Source organism: Cornus florida, unplaced genomic scaffold (genome assembly GCF_030987335.1).
Source record: "Cornus florida cultivar Cherokee Brave unplaced genomic scaffold, ASM3098733v1 CherokeeBrave_3.0.0_Hap2_Chr01, whole genome shotgun sequence".
In the NCBI taxonomy this organism is placed as follows: domain Eukaryota; kingdom Viridiplantae; phylum Streptophyta; class Magnoliopsida; order Cornales; family Cornaceae; genus Cornus; species Cornus florida.
This window is the reverse complement of record NW_026775571.1, coordinates 119,411,177-119,431,453: the sequence shown is the minus strand read 5'-3', so window position 1 is coordinate 119,431,453 and position 20,277 is coordinate 119,411,177. Positions and strand designations below refer to the sequence as shown.

The following is a 20,277-nucleotide window of genomic DNA, read 5'->3' as shown; positions in this document are numbered from 1 at the left end:
CCCCACAATAAAAGACACAAGGTTTAGTTTTCTTCTATTTTTTCTCCTTTCCCATTCCATGTACCATTATGAGATAATTAAGGGGGGAAATATAGAATTTTAAATTCCCATTGTTTAGTTCAGAGTACCATATTTAACCCCAACCAAGTCAAGTAGTTATATTAGGCTCAATAGAGTTCCTTTTCTGTTTATGGCATCCAAATAATGAAAATTCTATAGGGAGTTTGCACTTCTTTTTCTTTTACCAAACAGCGAATAGCAAACAATAGTTCTGCACAAGCTGCTATGGCATTTTATTAATTTTCACAACCACTAACTTTCTTACTCCGATGTCTAAATACCCTTATTTTACAACATAAACTTCAACTCATGTATTGACAACCGCATGAAATTCGCATACCTACTCAACAAGGATTGGTAAGAGACATTGTCACATTGGAGAATAAAGATAATTATGAAACTGGATATGCACAAACTCGCACACACTTCACTACCATCCCAAGCGCTCACAAAATTTTAAACTAGTAGTCTGGCCTACTCTACTCGCAATTTTTTGAGGTTGAAATGCCAAAGGATGTTAAGGAACACCAACCAGAACAATGGTATCCTCATGCTACCTGGTGAAGTGGTACGACTCATGTGAACCCGGAAATCGCTGTTGGTCATTCTACCAGAACTGAGACTGATGGAATGGAACACTACATCCAAGGGATTAGTGCATCAATGAAACTAAAAGAGCTTTCCTGGCTGTTTTGTTCCACTTCTCATCATTGCGCAGAACTCCTCATAATTGATCCTCCCATCCTATAAAAGTCCAAAAGAATCAGTAGACTGAGTACCAAGATGACTTCACAAGGGAAGTTGCAAATATTTGAATTTTAGAACAACTTACATTATCCGTATCCACCTCTGAAATTATTTCCCTGATAGTGTCTTCATCACCCATTCCATACTCCTTCATGGCAATTTCCAGTTCATCTCTTGTAATAAAGCTGCCATGGCATCCAAAAGGACCAAGTCAATTCAGGGACATCTCAATTCATTTGCAGCACTAATTTATTAGTAAAATTCGATAACACAGACTTAAAACATGTCAACTAGGAAACGAGTTTTTGACGCAAAATATTTGCCCCAATCATGTCAGTACTATATATCAGTAAATAATTATGAAACAAAAAATTGTAATCAATAGGATATCCGTCTCTCGGTTTTTATAAGATTCTAAAAATTTATCCCCATGGTCACACTGAATATATATTTGTACAAAAAGGTACTACCTATGTTCCATAGAAATAAATTCGTTTAAGTTGTTCAAAAGTAAGGGATCAAGTTAGGAGTCAAGAGTGCACGAACAACAGGACTATTAACAACACAGAAAGTTTGTGGACTCACCCGCTGTTATCCTTGTCAAAATACCGAAATGCTTTAAATAGATGCTCATCTCTTTCTAGTTTGTGTCTATGCATTGTCGCAGTAATGAATTCAATGTAGTCAATCGTTCCATTTCCATCCACGTCAGCCTAAAATGTAGAACATGTTAAGCCTTATCCAAGAATACAGTTGACTATCAGATACAAGGAATTATAAAGAAGATAGATCCAATTTTTATTAGGTCCACGATAACTTACAGCTTCCATGAGTTGCTGGACTTCAGCCTCTGATAGCTTTGACCCAAGCCGAGCCAATCCTGTCCTTAATTCTTCGTAAGTGATTGTGCCACTCTTGTCTGTGTCCATGTTTGTGAACATTGCTTTAAGACCTTTGATTTCTTCCTCAGATAGATTCTCTGCAATGACCTAGCATAATTTCAAAAAAGAAGTATTATAATTATTAGCAAAAGATGGATGATGGATGAATCTATGTAATTATAAAAATAAACTATTGGCAATTGCAAGCATAATAATAGAATGTTGGTATCCTTCAAGATCTAGCTGAGTTGGCATAGAGTCTCTAGGTCTGCGTTCAAATCCCTGGGGTATCGAGCCTTCAGCCTGGGCTTACCTGACACCCGCGGTTTGAGTGTGATTGTGGATATCCGAAGGGATTAATCCCATCCCCAAATAGAGTGGGAACAACTTCCATTTTATGTTATTCCAATGATATTAGTTTAATTATTTATTTTAAGAGAGGGGAGAACGAAGTTTATTAAACGAAAGCCAGTATATACCACTTGACTTATACATTTGACTTCCCAAGGTTTGTGTTAAGACAAAACCTAAGATCTATCCTAAGGCAATAAACAAGTCAAACAAGACTGTCAACACAAGGTTTGCCTGGTTTAGCAATACGCCTTCTCAGTTCCTTCACAATGGGACTGATATGAATTTATAATCTCTGAGAAAAGGGTTAGATTCTTCTATCGCATCAACACTCAATAAACTTGAAATTGAATGCTCCACAAAAACAGATAAGCCTGGTGAAACTACTGATATAAATATTGCCACAATAATCCTCCGGTAAAACTCCCAATCAAAAATATTGAAGTGGTATTCAGTATATAGCCATTACTTTGCAGGAAAAGCAAGTTGTCAGAAATATCATATGGGGCAGAAACTTACAATTTATTTTTCTTTTCAGAAAATAAAAAGACGAAATCAATATCCACCCCATTGGATGAACAATGCCATTTAGAGTATGCATTTACCATGACAGATTATTAACAGTTTCTAAAATTATCTTTATACATTTGAATATTAGTGAGAGGTTCCAATCATCCTGGAGATGTGCTGCAATTTTTGAAGAGATGGGGAGATATTGGCTTTACTACATCGTGCATTTATGGATTAAATACCTCAAAAAATGATAAGATGCCCTCATACAAAACAAAGGAGCAATTCATCGCAAAATAGCATTTTATATTTAAATATTTTTAGCTAAGAAGATATATAAAAGCTCACCTTCAAAGCAAGTTTCTTCAGTTTGTTCATTGCTCTGAATTGCTTCATTCTAGAGAGCACTGCACTATCTATTGGTTTATCGGATGCTTCCCCACCTTCTTTTATCCATGGGTGCTCTTAATCAACAACCACAAATGGAAATTGTAAATCAGAAAAAAATCCAAAATACATAAGCAAGCTAAATACTAGAAAAACTTTCTTATATGTAAATAACTAAACACTGGTTAATCAGTATACTTAATTAGAAACATCCAGAAGAGAAACCAATTCCATGAATAATAGGTTTTCCATGACATAAGCGCAAAGTATTAAGTATGCAGTTTAGACATGGTGGTTAATTTTCCAAATAGAGGAAAACAAGGAGTAAAGTACCAAGAACTTGTGCCGAAGTAATCCTCTTCCTTGGGTCCCGTGTCAACATATTTCGAACTAGGTCTTTGGCACTGTCCGATATTGATGGCCAAGGTTGGCTTTCAAAATCAATATCATCTTTCCGTATGGCGTCAAATATTCCTTTTTCAGTTTCTGAAACACAAATCCAGTGCAATATATTACTACATAATCTAGTAAAGTAGGACAAAAAAAATCCTGCATGCAAGAAAACATGACAATTCTAGCAATAAGCCAATAATTCAGATATTTGTTTTACCAGCCCAAAATGGAGGCACACCACTGAGTAGAATATACAAAATAACTCCAGCACTCCAAATATCTATTTCCTTTCCATAACTACGCTGCAATACTTCAGGGGCAACATAGTAAGCACTGCCAACTATATCACGGTACACCTTCCCTGATATCAGTTTTACAAAAGGTCAGTAATCCAAGATTTATATGTGGATTATACATGGCAACATAGTAGAGAATGCGACAAGCAAAATTAGGGATGCCACTTGAGCAGGCAAACACAATTACAACCCAGTCATTGGACGGGTTTGGACAAATGTTTCTGCTGCTCACGTTGGCCTTCGTTTGAAAATTTCTGACCCAACATTTGAGTTGGACTTAAACAAAGGTCCGAGGAAGCTGGAGCGCAACCCAATAAACCATTCCAAGCCTAACTTAAATTCAGAAAATTAAACTTGGTTGGATCAGATGGACTCTGGTTTGGAGGTTGGTCTAAACTTGGGCTCGGCTGAGAGTTTAATACCTCAGTTGAGCTCTGTTTGACCCATCAAACCCCCTGAGTTGCATCCTACCCAAAATCCAATATGACAAAAAGACAATAACAAAAGACAATCATGGGAAGACAAAAAGTGCCATATGGAATACATGTATAAATGATTCGTTTAAGATAAATCCTCTAAGTCCTATGCTTGCTGTGAGTTAAAAAAAAAAAATTAAACTTTCTTCATAAGCCATATGACATTCTCCTTGTAATGCATCTAGGAGCCACTGCAAATGAAAATCTTAAAAAATATGAAAGTTAAAGGTAATTCTAATTATCATGCAATATCTTAGTTTAACAAATTCACGAATGATGGGTGTGCTAATACCGTTCCAATCAATTAAACAATAGAAGCAAATGAAAGAGCCTTGCTTATTTCTGTGTATTGATGACAACCAGATCACAAGTTACAATGCTTTAATTGTAGATAGGTTGAATATTTATTCAGGCAGGTTTGTGGCATAAAAAAAATCTAAAATAAAGGCTACTCATCAAAATCATTATAGTAACAACCAATATATGTGATTTGTATTTTAGATCTTCTGAGATGAACTCAAAGTTTAAAGCAATACGCACTGCTTCTTTAGAAGCATGCACTGAAGGCACACATATTTATGTTTTCAATAAATTGGAGTTTATGACATCTCATCAGAAAAAGACATTACTAAATCATACCGTCAATCAGTAAGCAGCTGAACACATCCCGGATGGATCATGGCCACAGATAACCTTTTTTTTTTTTACCTGATCATTTACCCCACTTCAAAAAGTAAGTAGGATCTTCCAGTAGCCAAAACTTAGTCACTCACCAAAGCATATCCCAAGTAACAACCCAAAATCAAATTTATATTAACCAAATTATGTTGTACCATGAGTCCCATTAACCAAATTTTCAACTGTCAAAGCCGCTAGAATGATTTTTATGCATATATGCCCTTATACAACTGACCCACAGCATTTTAGGAATAGACCTGCTAGTTAAACAGTAGTAATCTTTTTGGACTAAAATTTGTTATAAGACATCATGAGATGCAAGTAAATGCTGCTATTTGCCAGGTTGAACAAAAACTTTAGGATATCAAGCTACATCTCAAGGGATTTCTAAAGAGAATTAATCAGACTTTACTGAGAAATTAACACCAGAAAAGTTTTTACTTCTTATATATTTATATATATTTGAGGGATAAGTACACAATGGTGCATTTAGCACATTGACGAAAATACTAATAAGACAATTAAAAGGGAGGGTGAGATCAGAGGTTCGATTCTCATTGCCAATAAATGAAATATTGCACATTGGATATGGTGTCCAGTCTGCTGACAGAGAGTTGTACTCAAGAAAAGGGACTAGCCATTGCCAGAAATTCATAGACATTGACAAGGTACAGGTTTGTAAATATTCTGAGGCCAGTTACTCAAGCAGGTTTAGTTCTACATAAGGTTATGGAGTGAAATGTTATTTGGGCGAATATAGTGTTCCTCTTCTCTCTCTACCAATCCTCGAACTCTTGACCTAAGGGTTGACAACACAAGCCAACTCTTAAGCCAGAGAGGCCAAAAGAGGACCAGTGGGTAACATAGTGTTGGCACTGGCTAAAACTGGTGTCACATCGTTAGCAATCTCTAGACATCTTAGGAATGGGCATGGGCATCAAAGGGAATATGAAGTTTCCACGGAATCCCAGAACCCATGAACAGTTCTATTTAAGGAACACTATGCCACAAAGCTGTGTGAGAAACTGATTGCCCCAGTCCGAGGCTTATCAGGTTATCAGGGAACTAGATATCCTTTGTGTGCTTGGCATGGGAGTTAGTTCTGGATTTGGTCATGCTTATGAGAGTTTGAAACAAAGTGACATAGAAATGCAATCAACCCAATGTTTATGCTTCAGTGTTACGTGTGTGAATGTCATGTCAGAAGGAGCCCACAAGACGCAGGTGCCATGTATGAGCTGTCACTTATATATTTGCCTACTATGAGCACAAGAGTTGCATTACGGGTGCATAATCTCAGAAGTTTGACTATGGCATACAAAAACCCGTGAGGGATATGGGTGACAAGACGTAGATATTGGTAGAGGTGCATCATGATGCTAATTTCCACGAGTGCATTTTGAAAGCAATATTGATCAGGGAATATGTCACCCTCAACAGCATAAAGCTAGGGTATGCCTCATAAATAAAATGCTTGCTATGCTGGAATTCTTATGAGTGGAATTGTTAGCTATCCTCTATAACACTTGAGAAGGACTGTTTAAGGGATAGAATGGAAGTAGTTTGTCCATCAAAGGTTTAATTTGGCGCAAGTTCATGACCATTACCAAAACAAAGAGAGGAAAAAAGAAGAAGACTATGATAATGAGCAGATAAATAGAAAGGTTTGCCAGTTCGACAACTCGGGGATTAACCCTTTATCATTATACGTGGCAATTGCCAGTGCTACTATCAAATCTCTTGTGTTGTTTTAAGTAACATTTCAATGTAATTTGGCACCAACAAACTGTAATTTATGGCATTAAAGAGTTTATGCACATTGCACACTTTGACCAAATTACTAAAAAAGTTCACGAATGAGCCAATTTCTTAAGAAATGGATATCACTCAGATAATGAAGCTCACAAAAACTTATAAATTCTAATAGTATATCTTTCAATATCCACAACATAAGAGGACAAGAAAATAACCTTCTTCTATGAAGACGGACAGCCCAAAATCGGTTGCCTTCAACATTGCTCCTTCATCTTTACTGGACAGCAAGAAATTCTCTGGCTTGAGGTCCCGATGCATCACACCCATAAAATGGCAGATGTGCACAACATTCACAATGGACCTGCAAATTGATGAGGCAGCCCTCTCGGAATAATGACCCCGAGCAATTATCCGATCAAAGAGCTCCCCACCGGCACAAAGCTCCATCACAAGGTGCACAGATTGCCTATCCTCATAACAACCTTTAAATTCCACAATGTTTGGCTGCCCACTCAAATGCTGCATAATCTGAAACTCTCTCTTAATATCATCCTTGTCACTTTTAGTGACAAGTTTCCTTTTCAGTATTGACTTGCAAGCATAGGTGTGACCAGTTGAAATCTCAGTACAGAGATAAGTCACTCCAAATTGACCCCTACCCAGTTCTTTCCCAAGAGTGTAGCGTGACTTGACGTCTTCAAATGGCTTACCCAATATGGTGTTGGCATTTGGGGGTACAGTTTTCAATGGAGATGATGAGATTGGTGGGTGTGGCTGATATGAAGATGAGATTGGTGGTTGTGGCTGATTAGGCCTGTTTGGTTGGGGTTGATTGTACTGGGTTGATGGTTTTTGATGACTCCGAACAACTGGTTGTTGGTAATTTTGTTGATACCCAGTAGTACCAGTGCCTATTCCTGATCTATACCCACCATTAAGATCTGTTTCTGAAACCTTTTTCTTGCTGAAACAACCACCCATTTTTGCAGTCTAGTTGAATCCAGATCAGAGAAAGGGTATACAAAGTTGATTTTGTTGTAAAAAAACCAAATTCGGGAATTGAGATTTATGGGATGCTTTAAGAAAAATCAGATGATAAAGAATTCAACTTTGCATACGAACAGGGGGACAAAGAGATGAGAATCACTGAAAATGGAACCAGACAGGATCTCTGATTTAACAGGATTTAAGCAAAACCCAGATCAGATTTGAGTAATTGAAGCTCATTTTTTGAGAGAATATTACTGCACCAAAAAAAGTCGACCAGAGAGTTACCATTAACTTATATTATCACTTCAACTCCTAAAAGTAAAATATTTTATTTTTGGCAGGAAAATGATTGTGGAATTTTGGATATCTAGGATTTGAGGAAGTAAACCAAAAAATAAGCAATAAATTGTAATGAATGGTGTTTATACTTTGTATAGGTTTTTCTAATTTTTCTTCTAAAGTTTATTTATTATTGTTTTTATTTTTTGTGGGAAAAGAGAGTTCTTTTTTCTTTTTTTAAGGGCCGTGTAAAATACACAACCACGTAAACATATTTTCTCTCTCCTCCCTCTTTTCCACTCGCGGTTCTCTTTCAATAAGGTTAGAACTATTTGACCATATTTTATTTATTTATTTTTTAATAAACATAGTTTGATTTATCACTTTTGTTTGATCTTATCTTCTGTTATAACTATTCAACCATATTTTATTTATTTATTTTTTAATAAATATAGTTTGATTTTTCACTTTTGTTTGATTTTATCTTCTGCAATCGTTGTAGATTTTAAGTTTTTTTTAGATTTTTTTATCCTTTTACATTCTATTCTAATGAGAAAAATATGTATTAGCTAGCTAAAAAGTAGATATATATTTTAATCATGTTTTTATATAATTGTTGATATAAAATATTTGATTACTAGCTAGCAAAATATTAGATATATAGTAGTTTAATCACGTTTTTATATAATTGTTGATATAAAACATGTAATTTCTACATATTTGAATCTTATTTTATTATTTGTTATTAAGTTAGAATTCTGGTGGTGGCAGGAAAGGTTTGTTATTGACGGGAATGGAAAGTAAAATATAAGGGAAATTTTATTTTTTTTTTTTTATTATTATTTTTTTTTTTCTAATTGAGGGGGATTAGGACGTGGGATTTAATCGCGAAAAAGTAAAGTAAATCAAGTAAGTTTGTAAGAGTTATGTAAGGTCTTGGTATGACACGTTGTTGGTTAGTTGTTATTAAAAGATTTTTTTTACATAAAAGGTATAAAATAATCATTAGAGCTAAAAAATAGATAGTATAAAATTTTTGTGTATTCTAACACATTAAATTTACACAAAAATATATATACAACGATTGAAAATGAACAATTAATAGCATCATTTTCAATCGTTGTATATATATTTTAGTAAAAAAAGACAAAAAGTAATCTTAAACAAAAACCAAGTGTGAAAAGGGGATGGAGTTTTTTTTAAGTACAATAGACAAAAGTAATCTAAACAAAAACCACGTGTGAAAAGGGTATTGAATTTTATTATTATTTTTTAAAAAAGAAAAAGAAAAGAAAAGAAAAACTTTTGAATTACCATTAATGAAAAGAGTATCATTATCGTTAAAACACGTTAGCTTAATCTTGTCATAAGTTTAAGGCCGAAGCCAAATTATCATATTCTTTATTTTTTCAAATAAAATATGAATTAACAACAAATTATTAGATGAGACTAACACCTAACTCAAATATAATTTAATGTGGGACAAGTCTCTCTTATTAGATTCTTTTCCATCCGAACTCATAACGCCTTGTTATGGTTAGGCTACCCTGCTTACCCGAAAAGGCTCTCCGAAACCCTTCCGAGCGAGAGGCTTAGAGTGACACTGAATTAAAGAATGAGTCTAATTTTTATATCAACTGTAATGGGTCGGGTGATTCACAATTCGACCCAAAAACTTAAGCTATTAGATGAGACTAACACCCAACCTAAATGTATCCATTCACTTCCCCATCCGTATCCGATATAAGACAAGTCCCCCTTGTTACACTAGGATTCTTTATCGGAGCGTCGACAAATAACCACCATTAATAGCTCTGATGGCATGTCCGAAACCACCATTAATAGCTCAGATGGCATGTCCGAGTATTGGGCTAGTGCCTTGTTTGCTTGTTTCTTAAACAGACTGTCTGGTCGAAGGCCCACTCTGGAATTCTTTTATATTTATATCAATTGGTTAAAATTGCGAAAAATAAAAACATTGAATTTGAATTTCTTTACCCAAAAAAAAACATTGAATTTGAAGTATTTAGGGCTTAAAATCAACCATAACACAATTTGCTATTTTTTTTTTTTTCCGTAAATCAATTTGCCAACTTAATTCAAGAAGATGTACTACAAAGTTGAATGTAATTAAACTTTTCTTAGACGAGATTGCCAAACATCCATTTTGGATCAAAAAGCAGAATTAGGCAAAGCCTATTTGCTAAAACAATTGGGCCTATTAAACGATCTAGGAATCCAACCCACTTTGAAGTTGAAATGGGCCTGCAAGATATGCTTGATTTCGTCCACTAAGCCATTAATTGAAGAGTGAAGATCAAATCTAAAAACACAGCTCAACCATAAAACAATTAAAATAGTAGTTTAATGCCTCAATGAGAGACAAGGCCACATACAAATCATCTCATTATATTAATTATATATTTTATTAATTAAATTTTGTTTATTGTATTAATTATCAAATAAATAATGTATTGGTCTATACAAGTTGACAATTAAAGTGACACCTTAAATCCCGCCCATACAAGTTATCTCAATATATTAACTATATATTTCTTTTATGAATGTATTGTTATTCTTTATTTATTGTATTACTTATTAAATAAATACAACTTCTCTCCTATTGGTCAATACAATTTTTTTAAAAAAATTATTATCATTATGAAGAACTATATCTTTGACGTAAAATTCTAACCGAAGAATTTTATACTTTAGTTATGTTTTAAGTGATAAAGATATGGTCCACTTAAAAATTATTCAAGGGTAGATAAAACTTCAGTTAAATTTTTAGACCAAACACATCAGCTTAAATATCATTTTTCTATTGTTGTTTCATTTTTTTTTTTTACTTTCAACAATCTAACACCATTCGAGCTTCTTCTAATTTTTAAATTCTCTTGGATATCAATACTTGTTGTAACATTATATTTCTCTTGAACTTTGTAATTTATTGACTTAGACTTTGTAATTTATTAATTTTCCTACACATTAATTACCTGCACAATTAAATCACTACCTCTTAAGCAAAAAATTAAAATATATATTGTTTTTATATTTCCTTGAGTTTATTGCAAATTTAGTAGAGAGAATGTTTTTGAAATAAAAATTATTACTACTGTATAAACATAGTTAATTTGAAAAGACCTAATTTAACTATTTCGCTTTAGGCTTTCAACACTGTTAAGCCGATCTTGCGCTTACACCCTCCATTGTGATACTATTATACCAGGTCAATCCTCTGTCTCACACACACATACATAGTGGTTTTCAACTGCTTCTGCGTGAGCAAGAAGCGATATATTGACATTAAATTGTAACATTAAGATCTAATCTTACAGTTAATTGAAGGAATAATTTTTTAAAAAAATTAAAATTCCTTTCATTAGATATTATTTGTGAAATGACTATAAGGCTAGCTTCTTAAAAAGAAATCTCATTAATTTTGGACTGCTGCACGGCTTCCACCATGGTGATCACCACCTCCATTAATTTTGGAGGGAGGGGTGGGCCAGGGGTGGCCATGCCCCTCTAAATTTTGTGCAAAATTTTCTTATTAGTACTAAATTATATATATTAATAGTCATTTTCTATATAAAAATTAAATTGGCTCCCCAAATTTTTTTGCAAAATCTATTTATGGTACTAAATTATAGTTATTAATGGTAATTTTTCTAAAAACTAAAGTTAGTTCTTCAAATTTTTTGTAAAACCCTATTTATGGTACTAAATTATAGTTACTAATGGTGATTTTTATATAAAAATTATAGCTTGTCTCTCCCAAATTCTAAAAAAAAAAATCTATTTATGGTTTACCATATTATTATTGAATGTGGTTTGTGAATGAAATTACTTATAACCCTTCCAATTCGAATAAACATCTTGCTTCAAAAAAATTCAAAATTTGATAATAAAAAAAAACACACATTATTATAGTTACTAATGGTGATTTTTTATATAAAAATTAAATCTTGCCTTTTCCAAATTCTAAGAAAATTTCTATTTATGGTTTACCTAATGATTATTTAATGTGGTTTGTGAATGAATTTTTATTTTTTTATTTTATTTTTATAGATATGGTTTGTGAATAAAATTACTTATAACCCTTCACATTTGAATAAATCTATTGCTTTAATAAATTCAAAATATAATAATAATAATAATAATAATGATCACCATTATTATGATAATTGATAGGCGCTCAAAAGTGCTCATTTAAGCCCCTTAATCTTGAATGTTCTACGACCTTATTCTATCTTATTTTCCCATTTTAGTCTAATTTCATGTTATTTCCCTTTTCAGGCACTTATCCACAAAATATGTCAATTGAACTGAATTAAAGCATACAAGATGCAATCTCAAGCTCAGTGGAAGAAAGGAGCAAAGTGGAAGCAAAGTGGTGAAAAACAGCCTTCTTCGATCGATTGAACTCAAGCTTCGATCGATCTCACAGTGATCGATCCAACCATACCATGATCGATCAAATCTTTTGTCCTTATTCTCAACAAAATATCTTCTTCGATCGATCCAACATTTCCTTCGATCAATCGAACCCCTTTGATCTTATCCTCACCTACCACTTTTGTCCTTTTCCCAAAAATATCTCAGCCTTGTCATTATCCGAAAAAGTACGCCGCCAAGGTTCGATCGATCCAAGCAACCTCGTGATCAATCGAATTGCCTCAAGTGACGTGAAAAGTTGATTTCAAGCCAAATTAAATGTGTGCTCAGGGTGTAATCATTTGGAGGTCCTAGTGCACGAGGACTAACCATGGGTGTGACATTTGAGCTATCTATATAAGGATTTTGGCTATTTTGAATAAATGAGGTTGGTTAGTTAGAGAGACTGGGCTAGAGATTAGAGAAAAAATACACCAATTAGAAAAAGTTCTTCCTCTCATTTAGGGTTTTTACCAAGGAGGAAGATGAGTTCTATCATGCAGATAGCCCTTGAAGGTTGGATGACAACATCAATGAGTGGTTAAACCATCTCTTAGGGCTAAAAATAGCCCTTAGTATGCCTCATAGACCTTGATGTTTTGTAATTAATAGGGATTAGTGTTGTAGTTTTTGTCTTGACTTTTTATATATATAAATCTTGTTTCTACAGTGATTTGTGTAGTTTCATACTTCCAATTGATCATTTAATTCTATTCATATGTCTATATATGCTATAATGGATGTTTATGTGTTTATCTCTAGATTTTGTGACATTGATGCATGTCTATGTGTGTTGATATTATGAATCTAGTGATGGTTCATACTTATTTCTTGATGGATTGTGCCACAACCTTAGTTTAATTAGTTTAAGTTTCATGTCACTAGCCTAATTGTAGTGTAGTTGCCTTACTTTCTTAGATAGGTAGACAATCCACTCTTATTATTTGATGTTCCATACTTATGAATGCAAGTAGTATATTTCTCTAATTTGTTAAGTGTGCATTGATTGTGGGCTTATGGAAGGATTAATGGCTTAATTTGATATCTTGTGCTATTCACTAGATTAGCTAGACAATGTATACTTACTTGGCCATCCATGCTAATATTTCAATCAATGGCACACATTTTCATTTGCAACACATAATCCCCCTAATCCATCAAATATTTAATGTCTAGGAAGGTAATGCTTAGTGGTGAACTCTATGACCCAAGACCTCTCTCTCTTATTCTCTACACCTTACTTACTTTAGTTGTTTTATATTGCATTTGTTTAGCTTAAATTGTAGTTTAATCCAACCAATAAACCATCTTTGATCATTCGACTTATTAACTCGACATTGATTTTCAAGCAAAAATACACTTCCTTTCCCTTGGGACGATTCCTACTTACTCAAGCTACATTTATAGTTAGTAGTGGTAGTGACATTTTATAAATTTAAACTTGGCCACACTACACATTTCATTGCAATTTAGGTGCACCGACAAGACCACACCAAATTGCAATGAAATGCGTAGTGTGGCCAAATTTGAATTTATACAATGCCACTACCACTACTAACTATAAATGTAGCTAGAGTAAGTAAGGATTGTCCAAAGGGAAATGAAGTGTATTTTTGCTTGGAAATCAATGTCGGGTTAGTAGGTCGAATGATCAAAGATGGCTTGTTGGTTGGATTAAACTATAATTTAAGCTAACAAATGCAAAGTAAAACAACTAAAATAAGTAAGGTGTAGATAATAAGAGAGAGGAGTTTTAGGTCATAGAGTTCACCACTAAGTATTACCTTCCTAGACATTCAATATTTGATGGATTAGGGGGATTATGTGTTGCAAATGAAAGTGTGTACCATTGATTGAAATATTAGCATAGATGGCCAAGTAAGCATACATTGTCTAGCCAATCTAGTGAATAGGACAACATATCAAATTAAGCCATCATTCCATAAGCCCACTACAACTAGGCTAGTGACATAAAAATTAAACTAATTAAACTAAGGTTGTGGCACAATCCATCAAGAAATAAGTATGAACCATCAAATAAACTACAAGAGTATTCCATTTAAGCACCGTGCCTTGACCATCACTAGATTCATAATATCAACACACATAGATGTAATACCCCTAATTTTAAAAGGATAGTCTCGGTATTTATTTATTTATTTTTATTGTATTTTAATTGTTTAATTGATTATTTGACTAATTGTTTATGTGTTTAATTGAATTAAGTGTTACTTGATTAATTGGCTACTTATTTATGTGTTATTTGTATTTTGTCTAGGTGTTATTTGTATTATTTGTTTAATTAGATTGTGTGCTTAAATGATGTATTTGATTAATTGTAATTAATTGTAAATTAAATGATTAAATGTTTTATTTTATTTTATTTTATGGTTATGGTTAGTGGTAATGGGTTAACTAATTGGGTCCCATGGACTACTTGGATAGGAGGTTGGATGGGTATGGATAATTACCCAAGGATAGTTCTATATGTATATATATAGATATATACATATATATAAAAAGGAAAATAATTTATTAATATTATAGTAACTTTAGTATTAATAAATAATTTGATATATATATTTTATATATTTATATAATAAGGATACGTAACATGTTTTAAGTTACCTTTTTAATATTATGATAACTTTAGTATAAATAAATAATCTGATATATATATTTTATTTATTTAACGAGGATATAGATAGATTATATACGTAACATGTTTTAAGTTACATTTTAATATTATGGTAATTTTAGTATTAATAAATAATCTAATGTATATATTTTATTTAATTAATAAGGATATACATAGATTATATACGTAACATATTTTAAATTACCTTTTTAATATTTTCATTTTTATTTTTCTTTATTAAGTTGACTTGGATTGGGAAAAGGAATAGGGTTATTATTTAGCCTATAAATACACAATTATAGGTTGAAAAATGAGTGAAAATATATCACGTAATTTATTCTAGAGAGAGAGAGTTAGAGAGAGAAGGAGAAAGATGAAGGAAGGAGGAGAAAACCCTTTAGAGAGAAGATCAAGGAAGAAGAAGTTTAACTTTCAATCCGAAAGTTTAAGGCAAGTTCTTCTTCTATCTCTTTCCCTTTGATTCGTGTTTCTGTACATGCCTAGGAAATTTCAGGATTTATTAAACACATAAAATTAAATAATTATGCATGTTTAATTGGGTTAGAACATAGGTTTTATGAAATTGGTTCATATCTGTTCTTGTGTTATGAATTGATAAAATGCATGATTTTGATTTGATTTCTTATGTAAATTTTTACATGTTTAAATTATGTATTTTTCATATCTGTGGAATGATGGAACGTAGAAACATGCCTAGGATTCCTGAACATTAAATAAATAAATAGGGACTAGGTTTGGGTTTTAATAAATTTAAATAGACTCAATCATAATGATGCTTACTATTTGAATGTTTTAAACAAACGAATGGATTTAATCTTTTAAAATATTTTAGCAATTGAGATTAAATGTGTAGGATGAATTGGATATAGAGAATCCTTATTTAACGGTATAATAAAATATCATCATGTATAAGATTCAGTTTGTGTAGGACATATGATATAGGAAGTTTAAAGAAATAATAAGTCATTCCTATTATGTGATAACTTGATATCATATTTGTCATAGTTATTTATGGAATGTTTGATATATTTCCTTAATTGTTACATCAATTGTTGGATTATGTGGTTTAATGAACCGGTATGGGACGGTGGCATTCTAGGGATGGATTAGCTTATCAGTTAAGTCCTACCTATTTTATATAAGGGAATGGATTAACTAAAATGTTAAGTCCTACTTATATTTAAGTCAGGTCAGCTGAACAAGTTGAATGACCTATGGAGGATTAATTTATTATATAAGGGAATGAATTAACTAAAATGTTAAGTCCTACTTATATTCAAGTCAGGTCAGCTAAACAAGTTGAATGACTTATGGAGGATTAATTTATACTAGATAGGATGGTTACTAGATTATATATATATATATATAAGTATGGTGCCATGATATGAGCTTGAGTCTCAGGATCAATGGTTCGGGTGCGTATATCGCCAGGGATGTGTAGCTAGATATAGTGTAGTTGTGTACCCTGGTAGGTCTAAGTACTCATGCCCATTATATGTGCGTTTTGCATGTTGCCTACTATTTAGGTTGAGACAACCCTATAGTCTAGTGAGGTTCCTTTAGTGTGTATATATATATATATATACGGACTACTAGTTACTGTTGGATTGACTAGGATGTATACGTGTATCGGATCTCTGCTTGGACTATAGTAGAGTAGAACTTGTTTGTGGGCCTGACCCACCATTATTTTTCAGATGTTCGTCACGAGTAGAGGTTGTTCGTGCTGAGCGGGGATCAGTCTACTTCATTCTTCCGATGCTACATAAGAGTTCCTTTATGATTCAGTTTCCTGTTTTTGATTACTGTTATTTATTTAGTTTGGATTTTCTAGAGGTCCACACAGTATGGATTCCCGAGTTGTATTTTGGAGGATTAGTTGTATCAGAAGAGTTTATTAATTAATGAAAATATATTATGAGGTTTATTATTAGATTATCATTTTAGTTTCTTGTCAGCATTTTATTTATTCTTCTTTATTCTTTTGTACTCTGTGTTCGTTTATTATCAATTCGTTTTTGATATCCTTTGGTATTCGGGCGTGGGCCTGGCCAACCCGCATTCGGAAATTCGGGGGTATCACAATAGACATGTATCAATGTCACAAAATTTAGAGATAAACACATGAACATTCATTCTAGCATACATAGACATGTGAATAGAATTAAACGATCAATTGGAAGTATTAAACTACACAAATCATTGTAGAAATAAGATTTATATTTATAAAAAGTCAAGGCAAGAAATACAACACCAACCCCATTAATTACAGAATATAAAGGTCTAGAAGGCATGCTTAGGGCTATCTCTAGCCCCAAGAGATGATTTAGCCACTCATTGATGTTGTCATCCAACCCTCAATGGCTATCTCCATGGTAGAACTCATCTTCCTCCTTGGTAAAAATCCTAGATGAGAGGAAGAACTTTTCCCAATTTGTGTATTTTCTCTCTAAACTCTAGTCAAGTCTCTCTAACTAAGCAACCTCCTTTACTCAAAATAGTCAAAATCCTTATATAGGTAACTCAAATGTCACACCTATGGTAAGTCCTCGTGCACTAGGACCTCCAAATGATTGCACCCCGAGCACACATTTAATTTAGCTTAAAATTAACTTTTCACGCAACTTGAGGCAGTTCGATCGATCACGAGGTTGTTTTGATCGATCGAACCTTAGCGGCGTACTTTTTCGGATAATGATAAAGCTGAGATATTTTTGGGAAAAGGACAAAAGTGGTAAGTGAGGATAAGATCAAAGGGGTTCGATCGATCGAAGGAAATGTTGGATCGATCGAAGAAGATATTTTGCTAAGGATAAGGACAAAAGGCTCGATCTATCATGGCATGGTTGGATCGATCACTATGAGATAGATCGGAGTTTGAGTTTGATCAATCGAAGAAAGCTGTTTTTTACCACTTTGCTTCCGTTTTGCTCATTTCTTCCACTGAGCTTGAGATTGCATCTTTTATGCTCCAATTTAGTTGAATTGACTTATTTTGGGGATAAGTGTCTGAAAAGGAAAATAACATGAAATTAGACTAAAACGAAAAAATAAGATAGAATAAGCTAGGTCCTAGAACATTCAAGATTAAGGGGTTTAAATACGCATTTTTCAGTGCTTATCACGCCCCTAAACTTAAATATTACTAGTCCCTAGCAATGAACTACAAGGAAAATAAAGAAATGAACAACTAAACAACTATGAACTAGAAAGCAATAAATGGATAACGTCACTTTCGTAGGGAACACGATTGCATTTAATATATGCAACAAGCCTTTTAAACCCCTAGGTTACTCCTAGTGGACGAGTGACGTCTCGTGAGGGTTTCCAGAAATGATACCCACAAACATTAAGCTCATTTTCACAAAAGAGGCACCAATATTCTAAACAAGTATTGGGAGAAAACTATATCAAGTATGCAATTTTTCAACCATTTCCATGCAATCTCCCAAAATCTTAACATGCAAGCAAGTATGGTCCTTCACACATCAAGATAATGATCATGCAAACCAAAACAACTCTAGAATCATTTTTAAGTGAACCGGCATCAAATATGTTACTATCTAAACCAACTAAAGAAATGATCACATCTTTACCCTCAAACTAGCACACAAATCTAGTACTGATCATTAGGATAAAGAGTGGACCTTTTATTAAAACTTTATTCAACTAGGTGCGCTTATTTTTTTTCACTCGATATATATATATATATATATATATATATATATCCTATCCCTAAAGATTAAAGATGGAAGCATATTGCAATGTGTTAATCTATTAAGGTTTCTAGCGATCCATAAGGTCGAGCGTTAGATCAATGGCTCCCAAACTGGACGGTTTTATGGCATTAGGTGTTTAAACACCCCTAAGAACTTACAAGCTCAAATCGACTAGGCTACAAATCAACACTACCTCTATCTAATCATTTCTCATTTTTCATCTTTTGGGAGAAGTCCTCACTTTTTTCTTTACTTTTGCAACAATTTTTTTTATTTATTTATTTTTTTATTTTATTTTTTTTTTAAAAAAAACCTAGAGTTTGGGCCCTCCACCTTTCGGTGCGAGAAATTCAATGCTTGATGAGCCTAGAATCCCGGCTACTTAGTGAAAAGGGTTTGCTATTCACCTTTATCAAGAATGAAAGTTTTTAATGCACTAATAGCTCAATTAGGATATAATAAAATCAATAATCAACAAAGCATGTACCCCACAAATGAATGCTAGTGTAGAATCTTAAAGTGAATCTCAAAACAATTACAAAATCTAAATGATGTGGACCACAAGTGCAAGCAAAATATCAATCTCTTGAAAAATTTACTCCTAAATGGCATCCACAAGGCATACAAGGAGTATTAAACTCTCAACTCAAGCAATTTTTAAATTCTAAGCAATATATTCCTCAAAAGATCAAAATCATAGCCAGTCATGGACCAATCATAGAAAATCCCTCAAATACACAAGTCATGCTCAAAATCTTGAATTGAATGCAAATACTACAAAGAACACACATTACCCCTAAACTTAAATGGCACAATGTCCTCAATGTGCAAAGAGAACAAAAGAAAAAGGAAAGAGTATACCAGTGTAGTTATGGCAAAGAATGGTCGAGACACAAGTATCTAAAGTGGGTGGTATAATGTGATAACCCTCGGATCTGAGACACGGGTTGATCAGGCCCAAGCCTAAATCCTAGGGAATATCAAATAATTAATATTTTAAAATAAACACAGAATATAAAAATAAAATAAGAACTAGAATAAATTGAAATAAATACTAAATATAAAATCCTCCAAACTTAACGATTTATAAAATCCAATTCTCCAAAACTTCCAAGAGTACATCTTGGGAATCCATCCAGTGGACCCCTAATTAAAATCCCAACATAAAACTAAAAACTGAAAATAAAATCCAACCCTCAAGAATAGAAAAGAATCATACGTCGTCGGTGGAGTGACTGACTGTATCTGCTCGGTATGATCAAGCTTTAAGCCTGGAACTGACGAACACCTGTAAAAATAAGAGTGGGTAAGGCCCACATGCAACAAAAGATCTAGTTGCAAATGAGTGTATAGCACCCGTATCAAATAATACCCGACCTTTTGAACCATGGATAAGAAACGTACCCTCAACAGTCTGAGGTGCCTGAATATCCTGCGGCATGGGGTTAAAAACCCAGCCGTAATGCAACGGCTGCGGTGCCTGTTCTTGAGGCTGTGGTTGCGCTAGTAAAGCAGGATATGTCTATCCCTGAATCCGTGGAACCTGTGGAGTAAGTAAAGGTACCGGTGCACTCTGTTCTTGCTGCACATGCTGTCCCTGTCCCTGTCCTGCTTTAGGACACTGCCTTGAGGTATGACCATACTCTCTATAAGTGTAGC

The 20,277-nt window shown here is 33.4% G+C and overlaps 1 protein-coding gene across 1 annotated transcript; it reads right to left on the bottom strand.

Annotated features, from left to right (window-relative positions):
* Positions 1-256: 256 nt before the first annotated feature.
* Positions 257-7,872, bottom strand: LOC132267123 (calcium-dependent protein kinase 2-like). Its single transcript, XM_059768192.1, has 8 exons — positions 6,750-7,872; positions 3,547-3,690; positions 3,270-3,422; positions 2,898-3,013; positions 1,629-1,796; positions 1,393-1,520; positions 893-992; positions 257-804 (listed from the first exon to the last, which is right to left on the bottom strand). Exons 1-8 carry the CDS (start codon positions 7,513-7,515, stop codon positions 730-732), a joined length of 1,650 nt encoding a protein of 549 aa, XP_059624175.1. The 5' UTR covers positions 7,516-7,872; the 3' UTR covers positions 257-729.
* Between the last annotated feature and the right edge of the window lie 12,405 nt (positions 7,873-20,277).

Bases quoted from the DNA above. Each gene is read 5' to 3' on its own strand.
- LOC132267123 (XM_059768192.1), bottom strand. From the start codon at position 7,515: ATGGGTGGTTGTTTCAGCAAGAAAAAGGTTTCAGAAACAGATCTTAAT. The intron at 1,797-2,897 runs GTGAGCTTTTAT...AAATTATGCTAG, and splicing joins TGAAGAAACTTGCTTTGAAG to GTCATTGCAGAGAATCTATC. The intron at 1,521-1,628 runs GTAAGTTATCGT...TCTACATTTTAG, and splicing joins TCCAGCAACTCATGGAAGCT to GCTGACGTGGATGGAAATGG.